Source organism: Lissotriton helveticus, chromosome 6 (genome assembly GCF_964261635.1).
Source record: "Lissotriton helveticus chromosome 6, aLisHel1.1, whole genome shotgun sequence".
In the NCBI taxonomy this organism is placed as follows: domain Eukaryota; kingdom Metazoa; phylum Chordata; class Amphibia; order Caudata; family Salamandridae; genus Lissotriton; species Lissotriton helveticus.
The window spans coordinates 384,856,928-384,869,433 of NC_136067.1; the positions used below are offsets into that span (position 1 = coordinate 384,856,928).

Below are 12,506 nucleotides of genomic sequence, written 5' to 3' on the forward strand. Positions count from 1 at the left end.
CTTGCCCTATGCAAACACACGCGTGGTGACAAGACGGAGCAGCCATACTTGCCGAAGCCGAGAGCAGAAGCAGACCCCGCAGGCAGCAGCCCCGCCTTCCTGACGCGCTGAGAGACGCGCTGCTATCTCAAGCCGAGAGACCCAGCACCGGCGTTTCTGGGCAGCCCTCGCAGGCAGCCTGGAATATCGAGAGCAGAGAAAGAGATACCATTCCTCATTCATCCTAAATTCCAGGTACAGAACTGAATAACCCCTCCTAGAGAATTCTTTAGTTATTCACTTGGCAAAAACAAACTTAACTTAAACTGTAACTTTCTATTCCCGCCCACGCATTAGACTTAGGTCAGGTACACGGGGTAGGCGTATTTAGAAACACCAGTTGAGTACGTTTAGTCAAATGTATATGTGTATGTAAATATATTTTAATCATTTTAAAGCATCATATGGCTCAGAAACCATATCAATGTTTTTACAGTATTATTTTATACTATTGCTTTTAATGTATGCACTTTACTTAATTATAAGTATTGCAATAATATCGATCCATTTCTCTTGTACGAGAAAAGAGACTGATCAATAAATAACATCTTTTATTGAACACGCCCGTCTCTTCCTTTTCTCTACATTCTGATGAGACTAAGAATGCACGTACTGACTGAGTAAAATAATTGCCTTGTGCTCACACGACTCTTGAGATTGACTCTTGATTAGGGGAGAGCAAAGTTGTCATGTTCTATGGTTGTCAGAAACTAAATCCCTTCTTGTCTAATCAGGGGAGTTAATCCTTCCTTGAACATTCGAGAAAGTTTCTAGCGAACTCTGAGCTTAGCTGGCAAACCCAAAAATTAAGTCTAGTATCGACAGTAGTAGACCTAGTTAACGTCTGGTCTAGGCCTTTACTATCGTAGGTACTATTCCAATGCGCAGAGCCTATTGGGAAAATAGGAGCTACACTACAAGACAATCAAAAGTATTATAAAGGGGCTACCCCCAAGAGAAGGCCAACACAAGAAGAGGAAGGCAAGCCATTGACTAAGAACCAAGCAAATAAGTGATGTTAACGTCAACCAACGGGAAGCAATGGGCAGACTGTAAGCCCACTGTAGGATCATAATAGGTCTTTCACCACCAGACAGCTTGCCCCGGCTGGTAGGTGTGACCGAAAGAGTAGCAGGCCATTTTTCAAGTGTCAAAAACACTTCTGGTCACATTCGATATCAGTAGGCCTCTTTTCGTTAGCCTTGTCATTCAAATCTATGAAAATCGTTTTACCAGGTTTCATATTTGAAAACAATAAAATTACTCCATTCTGAAATACTCTTACTGGTGGATACTCCAACCTACCTGCCAATTTCTCACTTTTTGAATCCTCCAAGGCTTCAGACATGATGTGGAAACGATTTGCAAATAGCTCCTGTACGCCGTTAGGTGGCCCCATTGCTTCTATTGCAGTTTGTCTAGTCCCGGACATGAAAACACTGAGCCACACATTGGCTGCACCGCTGTGCGTGGATGTGATTTTCTTCTTTTTTCCATGACCTCGGGTGCTTAATTAAATGTAACAGACGAGACTTGTGTGATAACCGACAGTGAGCGATTCTGTCATGGGATGGTAATTCTTTACACTCCACTTCATAGAACAAGGATGCGCGTGGGTAATGACGAATCAGCTGTATACAGAGTACTCACCAGCTCCACCAGAGGCCAGAGACCGCAGATTTCAACTTCATGCAGGAGACCGCCCCAGCCAAGGAACAGTGTATCTACTACCACTGTGACCACTAAGTGGAGGAGAGCAGAATGGCCTGCCACCTGTCACATTGGTGTCTATCATCCATCACAAGAAGTCCTACGTGGCCTCCTCCAAAATAAGGAGCTTGTCCGTCAGGAACTTCCAATTTTTGGACAACTAACTTCAGACATAGGTTCTACTGAACAGCCGGAGCAAAGAGTACCAGCAGGATGAAGAAGGCTAACAGGCCTAGCAGCCTTAAAACTGTCACAGCTGGGGGAAACAGCTGAGGGGAACATCTCTTGTCCAAAACATCAGGAGCATAGCTTGAATGTCCAGGACTCACTGCAGGAGCTGGAATGGCTGCAAGGCAACACTGTACAAATTTGGTCTAAAGAAGGGTAGCCTCTTTGTAAGTTGGAGGTGGAAATTTGTCTTGTTGATGAAAAACCTCAAATTGTACAGCAGTCCAGCGATTTTGTACTCCAAAGATGGTCACGACTAGCTTGAAAGATTGCTTGTAGGGTAGACTACAGTGTTTGTAGTTGACTAAAGGCGATGCCCATGGAATAACCTAAATATTTCTAATATTACTGTTAGACCGGATGCACCAGGGAGAGCAGGCTTGGAGAATGCCTCATTACACACTTGCTCTTACATTTCTCCAAGGCAGAATCAGCTTTTTCAACTGAGCGCCGTCAAAGGGCGAGTCTATCAAGGAAGGTAGGTGATAACAGTGGCTTCCTTTGCATGGGCTGTCAAATCTGTGGAATTCAGGTAAAAACGCAAGATCTGCTTTGGGATGTTCTATCCGTCCTGAATTGTTTGTATAAATGACAAACAGAGTTTCCCCCGGTATCAGCATCAGAACCTCCTGTGCATCTTCAAAAGGCAGTGGAAACAGTGGGCCTAAAGGCAAGACACACTGAAGGAAAGCGGCGCTAAGATACCCAAACAGAAAACGTCCTGGTCCATGACATCAATCCACTTCGATTCACTGTCAGGAGGAGTAGAAGTAATGTTATAAAGGTTGTCCACTAGGCTTTTGGGAGTAAAAGGCTATGCTAGAAACTTTGGGTACCCAGGTGCTGGTCTGTGGTGCCGGGCAATGAGGAAGTCATCAGTAGAGGCTGAAAAGGGCTGAGACTAAGCTTACAAAATTGGATCCACTAGTCCCTCATTGAAAGGTAAGAGTCTCGGAAGTAGAGGGCCAAGGCTGGAGAATTTCTGTAAGCAAACAGGCCTGTGTCTCATTTGCTGGAAATGGGACTGAGTACTCACAGAGGTGACATCAACATGCGGCTCAGTGTTGTTGTGACTGAAGTGAGCCTAAACCAAGATGAAGACTGACGATACCACCTACTGGCATACAGGTGCCAAATGATTTTGTCTTCTACAAAATATGGCAGGTGCTTTACTGGACAGTCTTTTTGAACAAACTGAATGATGGATTTCTATCAGAGGGGTTCCTGTTTCAATTTACTCAAAATCAGTTAGTAGTCCCTAATTTATATTTATTTTAAAGAGGCCTCTGCTGCTCTGTCTTCTAAATTAGGTACTGGAATGGAAATCCTCGAAGCCACATTCAGCCATTGCACTGATGGACAAGATGGGGATTAAAATTCACAATGGCAAATGTGCAACGCATCCTATGTGGTTTAATCCAACACGAATGGATATCATTTCTTTCTTACCCAAAAAAGAATGACAAATATAAAAAGTTTTACTTTTGTTATGGCCTGTGTTTTCTCTGCTTTGTTATTCTTCAACGGCATGAATACTTATGATGCCCCATTTAGTCTGGATAATGGCCTATTATTTGTAGAACTGTAGCTCTACTTTCCGATTTCAAGGACTAGACAAGTCTCTTTGGAGGTCTTTTGAGAGTGAATTGTTCGTGCTCGCTGGCTACGCCTAAACTTGCCTGCTAAGGCTGTTTTGAGCCGGCTGCCGGATGACGGTCGCTAGTCATGGTTTACGACATAGGCGCTCTTCCTTTGTGCTCTGTGATAAACCCCTTTGTAGCATAGCAGAAGCCAGTTGGAACAGCCCTTCATGGACGCCGGCCGATGGCCGTTGAACAGGTTTTGGAGTACTGAGGCAGAGCTGTCGGGCGTATTAACTAACAGGTATTTATCATGCAGTAAAACTGTCATAAAAATATAAACGAATGCACCCATTGCTTTTAACGGACGTGTTCCCATCAATTCTGAGATTCAGAGGCTGAAATGAGGGAGAACGTGCGAGATGGTGCACTTAATTAACACGCATTCTGTTGCTATTGATGCATGGAACTAACAGCGACTGTGGTAATCGCACTTGAATGACAATAGGTTGTGTTTTAGAGGTGGTATCTTGACAGTCAGAGACAGCAAAGCTGGATGATGTCACATTTGCAGCAAAGGAAACAAAGTCACACTAATGCGAAGATGGTTCCCAGAAAAGTAAAACGATTTCAATGTAAAATGTAAATAAAACGTGTAAGGAATAGGGGCAGCCGAAACCGATAAACGATATGTTGCAACGTGTCTTTAGGTAGGGACAAAATAGCAGCTCTTTTAAATATATATGATACATAAGCATTAAATATACTATCTATGCCAAATATGTACGAAGGTATGGGTCATAACTGTACTATTCATCATTCATATGGAACACATCAAGAACTAAATTGCTTCTTGGTGCTGAACACCATGTGTAAGTTAGTGCGGAACTTCACTGTATTCCTTTGGTCAAAATCAAAAGCGTGGATGATTGAAGGGATTCAAACATATATTGGGATGGCCAAAGAGCTCCAGGGCATAAAGACGAGCAGTGGGGACACCATACAACCTAGTGGGGTCAGGCAGTCCCTAGAATCTACTGCACCTGTTTCCTAAAGCACATAAAGCAGCGACAGGGTGACACGCCCAACGGTTAGCTCAATGAAAGTTGGACTTCAGTTCCATCTGGAAACACTTACAGGATCTTCTGGTCTTCTTTTCTCTCCATCTTTTATAAATGGCTAAATACATTTGTCAACAGTGCTTCATTCAGTCCACCACATGGTTGCCTCTGTATTTACAAATAATGCCACAGGACAGCATGAAGGCCAACTCTAGGCTACCCTCCAAGCATCTTGGGGTACATAAAAAAGAACCAACGGCAGAAGACTGAACATAGATGACTACCTTATCCCGCTGACTTCTTTTTAGCACTGTCCTCAATTACTTGTTTCCATTCCATGCAATTTCTACCTTTGTGGTGTGAAGGGTGCATGACATCGTAACTGAGGAGCTTTATGTTCATAATGCTCTCATTTCCAAATAACTTGCATATCCCAAATACTTCTAAACCCTCCTGATTTTTTGCAGGTCCATGTTCTATTTTACCTCTGTACTTGTGACATACTCGTATTGGGCCTATACTTGTCCAGTCAGTCTTGTGGACTTGTTTCTCCAACACCCTCACTGACTTAAATCTTGTCCTTTGATGAACCCGTTCTATGACCTGTTACGGATGGATATCCTAAATGCAAAACCTTTGATGAACCAATGGATGGTTTGAAGACTCTGTTTCCAACAGCAGAGGCTTTGCTGCCTTGTTCCACATCAGCCACCTAAATCCATACAGGAAGAGGACTTGAAATAGAACTCTGACCTTCAAGTGCATTTGCCCCACCTTAAACCTTAATGTATTTAATGCTCAGCCAATGTCCATGTACCTGATTTCTTTATGTACTATCATAGTTCCCATTCATACTGTGATTTTTGTATTTTCACTGCTCCCGTTTTGTTTGTAAAAGGCGCCAAAAGCAATAGAAGAATTTAACAAACAATAAAAAAGCATATTTTATTCATCAATTTATCACGTTCAGGGTTCCAGTCCACATGCATTAGTCCACAGTCTGAATTACATACACCACCTTTCCTGAGAGTTCCCGCTTTTTCCTCACACTTAAAAGCATTGAGCAGTCTTTACGGTCTGACACACATAAGATGATAGTAATATAACAGTCCAAATATCCGATACTTTGAGAGGAAAAGCTGTCCTTCATAACAAGGTTTACTTGCAAGCCTACAATGCACATACATAAGATAAAGATGTTCTTACCAAGACCAGAGGAATGTATTGATTTCACAGACTTTTTCATTTTATGAAGTACAGTTCGATCCACGTCCAGAGCCTAAGGAAATAGAAATATGTCATCATTAATATTATAGGATACACAGTTGATTCAATGTTAAGTTACATTTCTGCAGAAAAAGATAGTTATTCTCTCAGTTTACAACGTGGTGTTTATCACCCAGATTCTTCTACAAGGTCAATAGCCATTTTCTTACAGACATTAAATATTGTTATTGCATGCAATGTTACTGAATTTAACGGATACATTCCCAAGTCATTTGTGTAATATTGTCACGGAATAATGGGCTAGTAGATAGTAACAAGCATTTACAATGCAACGGTTTCGCCTTCGAAAAAGTTAGAGCTATTGGCATTGTAAATGACAACATTTTTATTTATGTGTTGGTTTTCAAAACAGATAAATAAATGGCACTGTCATTTACAATGCCAATAGCTTAATCTCTCGCAAATGCCACACACAAACACACAGACCCACACAGAGTCCCACACACATACATACCTACAGAGCCACACACAGAGCCGCACACTTCCAGTAGTCGGTGGGCAGCGTGGAGCAGACCAGCACCCAGCCTGACAGGGCCAGCAGGAAGGCCACGATCTCCCCCGCCATGCTGGCCATGGTCACCGGCGAGGGTCACAGGTGTCAGAGCTGAGGGCACGGGTGAGAGCTCAGGGCAGGGGTAAGAGCTGAGGGCAGAGGGGTGAGAGCTGAGGGCATAGGGGTGAGAGCTGAGGGCAGAGGGGTGAGAGCTGAGGGCTTAGGAAGAGCTGAGGGCACAGGGCAGGGTAAGAGCTGAGGGCACAGGGGTAAGAGCTGAGGACACAGGGGTAAGAGCTGAGGACAGAGGGGTAAGAGCTGAGGACAGAGGGGTAAGAGCTGAGGACGGAGGGGTAAGAGCGGAGGGCGGAGGGGTAAGAGCGGAGGGCAGAGGGGTAAGAGCGGAGGGCAGAGGGGTAAGAGCGGAGGGCAGAGGGGTAAGAGCGGAGGGCAGAGGGGTAAGAGCGGAGGGCAGAGGGGTAAGAGCGGAGGGCAGAGGGGTAAGAGCGGAGGGCAGAGGGGTAAGAGCGGAGGGCAGAGGGGTAAGAGCGGAGGGCACAGGTAAGAGCTGAGGGCAGAGGGGTAAGAGCTGAGGGTAGAGGGGTAAGAGCTGAGGGCAGAGGGGTAAGAGCTGAGGGCAGAGGGGTAAGAGCTGAGGGCAGAGGGGTAAGAGCTGAGGGCAGAGGGGTAAGAGCTGAGGGCACAGGGGTAAGAGCTGAGGGCACAGGGGTAAGAGCTGAGGGCACAGGGGTAAGAGCTGAGGGCACAGGGGTAAGAGCTGAGGGCACAGGGGTAAGAGCGGAGGGCACAGGGGTAAGAGCGGAGGGCACAGGGGTAAGAGCGGAGGGCACAGGGGTAAGAGCGGAGGGCACAGGTAGGAGCGGAGGGCACAGGGGTAAGAGCTGAGGGCACAGGGGTAAGAGCTGAGGGCACAGGGGTAAGAGCTGAGGGCACAGGGGTAAGAGCGGAGGGCACAGGGGTAAGAGCGGAGGGCACAGGGGTAAGAGCTGAGGGCACAGGGGTAAGAGCTGAGGGCACAGGGGTAAGAGCCGAGGGCACAGGAGTCAGTGAGGGCACAGGTTAGGGCAGCGTGGTGAGGGCTGGAGGCCTGGGTTGAGGTCAGAGGGCACAGGTGCCAGAAGTGAGGGCCTAGGAAGAGCTGAGGGCAGAGGGGTAAGAGCTGAGAGTACAGGGGTAAGAAGTGAGTGAGGGCATGGGGTGAGATCAGATGGCAAAGCAGCAACGTTGGCCTCTGCATTGTCTGAAATAATAGTAAAAATGTCTCCCTAGTGCTCGTTTAGTGCCTTTGGTACTTAAATCCAGCAACTCCAACAGGTAATGAGCCAAGGAAACCACCCTTGCCTCTATGAGACGATCAATCTGTTGCTGTCCCACCACTAGTTGCATGTGCTACTTCTGTGTGGGTGCTCTCTTTGACACAAAGTCACTTTCTACAGCCTTGTGTGGGTTTGAGGCGTGTCAGGTGCCTGCATGGCATAAATGTTCCCTTTACAAAAACTCGTGAGCACTTCTCAAGACTGTGTTGTGGTACGCAATTGAAAATATGTGCTAATCATTAATATGCGATGGTTATTATAGGCGATATTACACGTATTTGTCCTATTGGTCACGCTTACAGTGTCCAGTTCCTGAACGCAGATTCTACAGGATGTTCGGAACAGGCAACTTAGTTAACAAATAAGACATAAGCAAAATATAAATCATTTCTGCATACATATATACTGACATGATGCTTGGCAAAATTACGTTCGATTGATTAAAACCCTCTATATAAAACCCCATATGTATATTTAAGTGTCAATATTTATATGGTCTACTGTCCACATCCTCGGTCATATTTTCCTCATTGCTTCGTCCTCGGATTCTTGTTCACCATCGCTCTACACCTGTTAACAGTATCCCGCAGCTCAGCTGCCATCCATTTCCCGTCTTTCCCTCCAGTGTTGATTTATCTTCGCGCTTATTTCGATTCCCCTTTTCAACAGACCCACGATTGCCAACTCTTCTATGCTTCCCGCTTTCATAGAGTACTTTCTATTAACATACGCGCTCTTTCGCCAATGCTTAATTGTGTTTCTTTATCACCCACTTGTTTCTCCAACACAACGCTTTCTACTGCGCACTCTTAAAACCCTGTTTCGCTCCCACCACTTTACTCAGACTACATGTGAATCTCGCTTCTCGGTCTCCTCTTCGATTCTATCTTCACTGCAGTCTCCTGACTGGCCTCACTTCTTGTCGCATTCACTTTCTGATGGTCCCCTCACTTACAGACTCTTGGATACCACGTTCTCCCCCCTACCATCCAGGTATTCTCCAAGTTTGTATCTGTAACGTGTAAGTATGTAAATGTACTCATGTACTTGGTTCTATCGTAAAGCGTTCCGACACCTTTGGGTAAAGTCCGCGCTATATAAAATTGCATAAATAAATACATACAATTTCCCCCGTTGCTTTTTATTCTACTCGCTGAGCCTTTCCTTCTGCACTCACCCATTCGCTCGCTGTGTGGCTGAAAGTGTAGAGCGCTACTTGGCTGGCTACGTCCAGAATTCCCCGAATATAGGGATCATGTCTACGCAGAGCAGCCAAGCTAATGTCCAAGCCCTTCTCCAGGAGCAGTCCGCTCACCGCTACCCCAGAGGCAGCCATCTTCCCCTCAGCAGGCACCGGCGCCATGAAAACGGAATAAACTGTGGTGTTAAACGCAAAGTTTGTGCTCTTGAGATCTCTGCATTTACTCGAGTGTTTTCAATAGGTGTAGTTTGATTTGTTGTACGTTTTTTCCTAAGCAAAAACAATAACACATAAGCTTTTTCATGCCCTCCTTTCTCTCTGTTTTGCATTTCTTCACTTCCTCTTTATTTCTCCCTTTCTCTCTCTTGCTCGGAGTCTAAATCTGATAATGAAAGATAAATCCCGCTTCCCAGAAATTAGTGCCAGCATTACCACCTGGCCTGGGTATATTAAGCACTGGTCCTGGCTGCAGGCTAAATGGTCGGCTAATTCCTGGAAGTGAGGGAAGTTCCATTTCCTTATGGACATATCACAGTATCACACAAGCTCTCATCAGAGCAGCCCTGCTCCTCCCTGACGGCCTCAGCGTCTGGGTACCCTTAGGGGTGATAAATCGAGCTTTACAAATCAGGAATTATTATTATTATTGTTCCACACCCTATACCTCACCGAGTTAAGCATCCGTTGCTGACATCCGCGTGGGCTGCAGATGTTGTCTTTCAATTGAAGGCAGAACAATTCGGCCTTTCATCCTTCGGAGGTCAATACTGTGAATTGAATTCAACTGGGAAACAGTAACAGCTGGTGTAGGTTTAACACCCAGCTCCATGTCATCAGGGCACTGGGTTTTCAAAACTGGTCTTTTCTGTTCCGAACAAGTGTATTGAGACATGCAAGTCCTATTGGGTTAATGGAAGCAATGCATGACTACATCTCCCAGAAGGCAATGGGAATCGAATGAAAAACAACGGACTGAAAACGGAATAAACTGTGGTGTTAAACGCAGCATGAAAACAAGTTACCTCTAATTATTACAGTACTGTCCCACAGCCATATGCTCTTCTTTGGTCATGTCTGAGTGGAAGTCTAATATCACTAACCCCCCCAATCCCAATCCTCGTCACACTGCTGAGGCATCAATAAGCCACGGGGACCGGGGGAAGGCCTTCTGTTTAGAGAGGCCGCTGCGGCCCCTCCATCTGCCTGTGACTGCCGCGCGGCGCGGTTCCCATCAGGCCTGCTCTTTCGCCCGATCCGAGGGCAGACTCCCTCTAAACCACACCGCCCACGGGCCCCGCATCAAGAAGGGACCTTTGCTAAGAGGCCCTATGCCGCAGTGTGTGTGGGGAAGTGCAGACACGGAGCGGGCCACTTCCAAAGAGAACTTCCTTGCATCCCGTCCCCGGAGAGGCGCCCTTCCCCCCACCGACCCCTCTCGATGCGCGCAGGAGCCTCTCCTACCTTCATGTCGCTGATGATGGTCGGGAAGAGCCCCCCGAGGGCGCTGCACTCCTTCTCCATGCCGGCATCCATATTTCGGCGCTCTCGGTGCACAACACAGTGACTCAGAGCCGGTGCAGGACACGGACGGCGGGAGGGGGCGGGAGAGGACACGGACGGCGGGAAACGTGCACAGGACAGCGAGGGGGGGGGGCGGAAAGGCACACGGAGGGGGCGGGAATGGACAGACTTTCAGTGAAAGGGGAGGGAACGGGAAAAAACGTAACTCCGCCCTGGGAAAAAATCTCGGGAACGCCCCCGAATCTGGTCCGGCCTTGACAGACAGATCCGGCACTCAATGGCTAGCCTCCATTTATGGAGCTAGCCAATGAGAGCCGGGGGACGTTCCCAAAGTCCTTATGGTCAACATAGGATTTCACCTGCGCCGAAAAGCTGCGCAGAGCGCAGCCTTCGGCAGGCGAAACCCAAAAAGGGGAATGGGTGGAATGAGTGACAAGGTCTTTGAACACTAAGTATAACCGAAATTGTAAGAGATCTGAAGAGAAGCCAAGAAACAGTTTTGCTGAAAGCCGGAAAAGTAAATAATAGCAAACTAATTATTTCCCAAATATTATCATGTTTGTACTTATAAAGTTAGATTTTCTTTTAATTTCTAATTTACAACCAGTCCAGTGGAGGCCATGCTTCCACAAACCAAAGCACTAATCCTTAGGAGCAGGACGAGCTTGCACTCTTGGCGAATACCTAAAAAGGTCGCAGGTTTGCGCTGCAATGAGATTAATAGTGTAACGAGTTATCGATTAGCATACTCCATATAGAAACTCGTCAATTCATTCGCTCTTCTACCGGAATCTAAGTTTTCAATAGAGCAAGTAGCCATTGTTCAATCACAGCATCACCTTTTAAACTTAACGTGTTCCCTCCCTGCCAAAAAAAACCTCAAGTCACAGAAAGGAAACTACTACATAAACCTGAACGTAAAAAACACATCTACCTCAGTGAGTAAATCATTGGGATTCTGAATAATAATTTAGCTCTCATTATTACGTTGAGGCCAGAGAGTTCACGGGGTTATGAACGTCGGTCAATTAACTGATTTGAGGTACCAGAATCGATTCCTGATCACGTAGTATTGATAATCGATATGTTAGGATTAGCATGGTGTCTCTAAACTCACACTGTAGACATGCATAATTAGCATTTACGGTATTTACTTTCACTTAGCTTCATGCCACGTTACGCTATATGAATACCATACTATGGCCTTCTTTAATATCGTACATGCACAGGCCTTATTCTCCCTTAGCTCTAAAGGCCCTGCTCCTGGGAAAGAAACCAACTGTTGCAGAAACTGCTGTTTCAGCTCGGTAGGCTCGGCAAGGTCGTAGTTAGCCGAGGAAGGGCCGATAAGCACATTCCGGGAGGGTGCAGGGTGGTTTGTCTCTGAGAAGACAGAAGGGAGTCACCCGTCTGACCTTGCTGCCTGAGCGAAATCAGGAGCTCTTTGTGTGCCTTATATGGGTTTTCCTATTACTGTACTAGCTTGTACCAATTTGTATTTTTCCATGTTAGGCCATGCCGGTGCCAACGCAATTGTATATATGTGATGTGCTGACAATGTGCCAGCAGTCTTTTTGGCGGACCTTTTGGGTGAGGTCGCAAGGAGCTCCTCTGGCAGAGTTTTGTGTTTGTCTAATAAACGCTTGAACCTTCTACACTGCCGACCGACTGCTTATTGGTAATGCAAGGGGATTTGGTAATGTAATGATTATTGTTGGGAGGGGATCATATAATTTTCGGTACTTCAGTTGGCGACTCCGCCGGGACTCCGCGTTGGGGTCGTCCCTGTGTAGCCACAGGCGACATTGAAAGGGGTCCTCTCGATCGGGAGAGTTGCAGACCAGACGCATAAGAAATTGGGGTTTTGTTCTGCCCTCCCGGTCCGGAGGGCTTCAGCTGCTAGTAACCCCACGCCGGAGTCCTTCGGGTGCAACCCGAGAACCTGCAGCGCTGATACTGGGCAAACGTCGGCAGTGAAGAACGTTCCGGCAAAACCTGCGTGCACCAGGTGAGTGTTGTGTCTCGTTATATGTTGAATTGCATATGCAG

The 12,506-nt window shown here is 46.3% G+C and overlaps 1 protein-coding gene across 4 annotated transcripts in view; it reads right to left on the minus strand.

Moving 5' to 3' along the window:
* ASAP2 (ArfGAP with SH3 domain, ankyrin repeat and PH domain 2) overlaps positions 1-12,506 on the minus strand; it is a 1,060,322-nt gene that overhangs the window by 856,958 nt on the left and 190,858 nt on the right. For all 4 annotated transcript variants that reach the window (XM_078647831.1, XM_078647829.1, XM_078647830.1 and 1 more), the window contains exon 2: positions 5,825-5,897. In XM_078647831.1, coding sequence (XP_078503957.1) covers positions 5,825-5,897 — 73 coding nt within the window. The remainder of the gene's footprint in view (positions 1-5,824; positions 5,898-12,506) is intronic.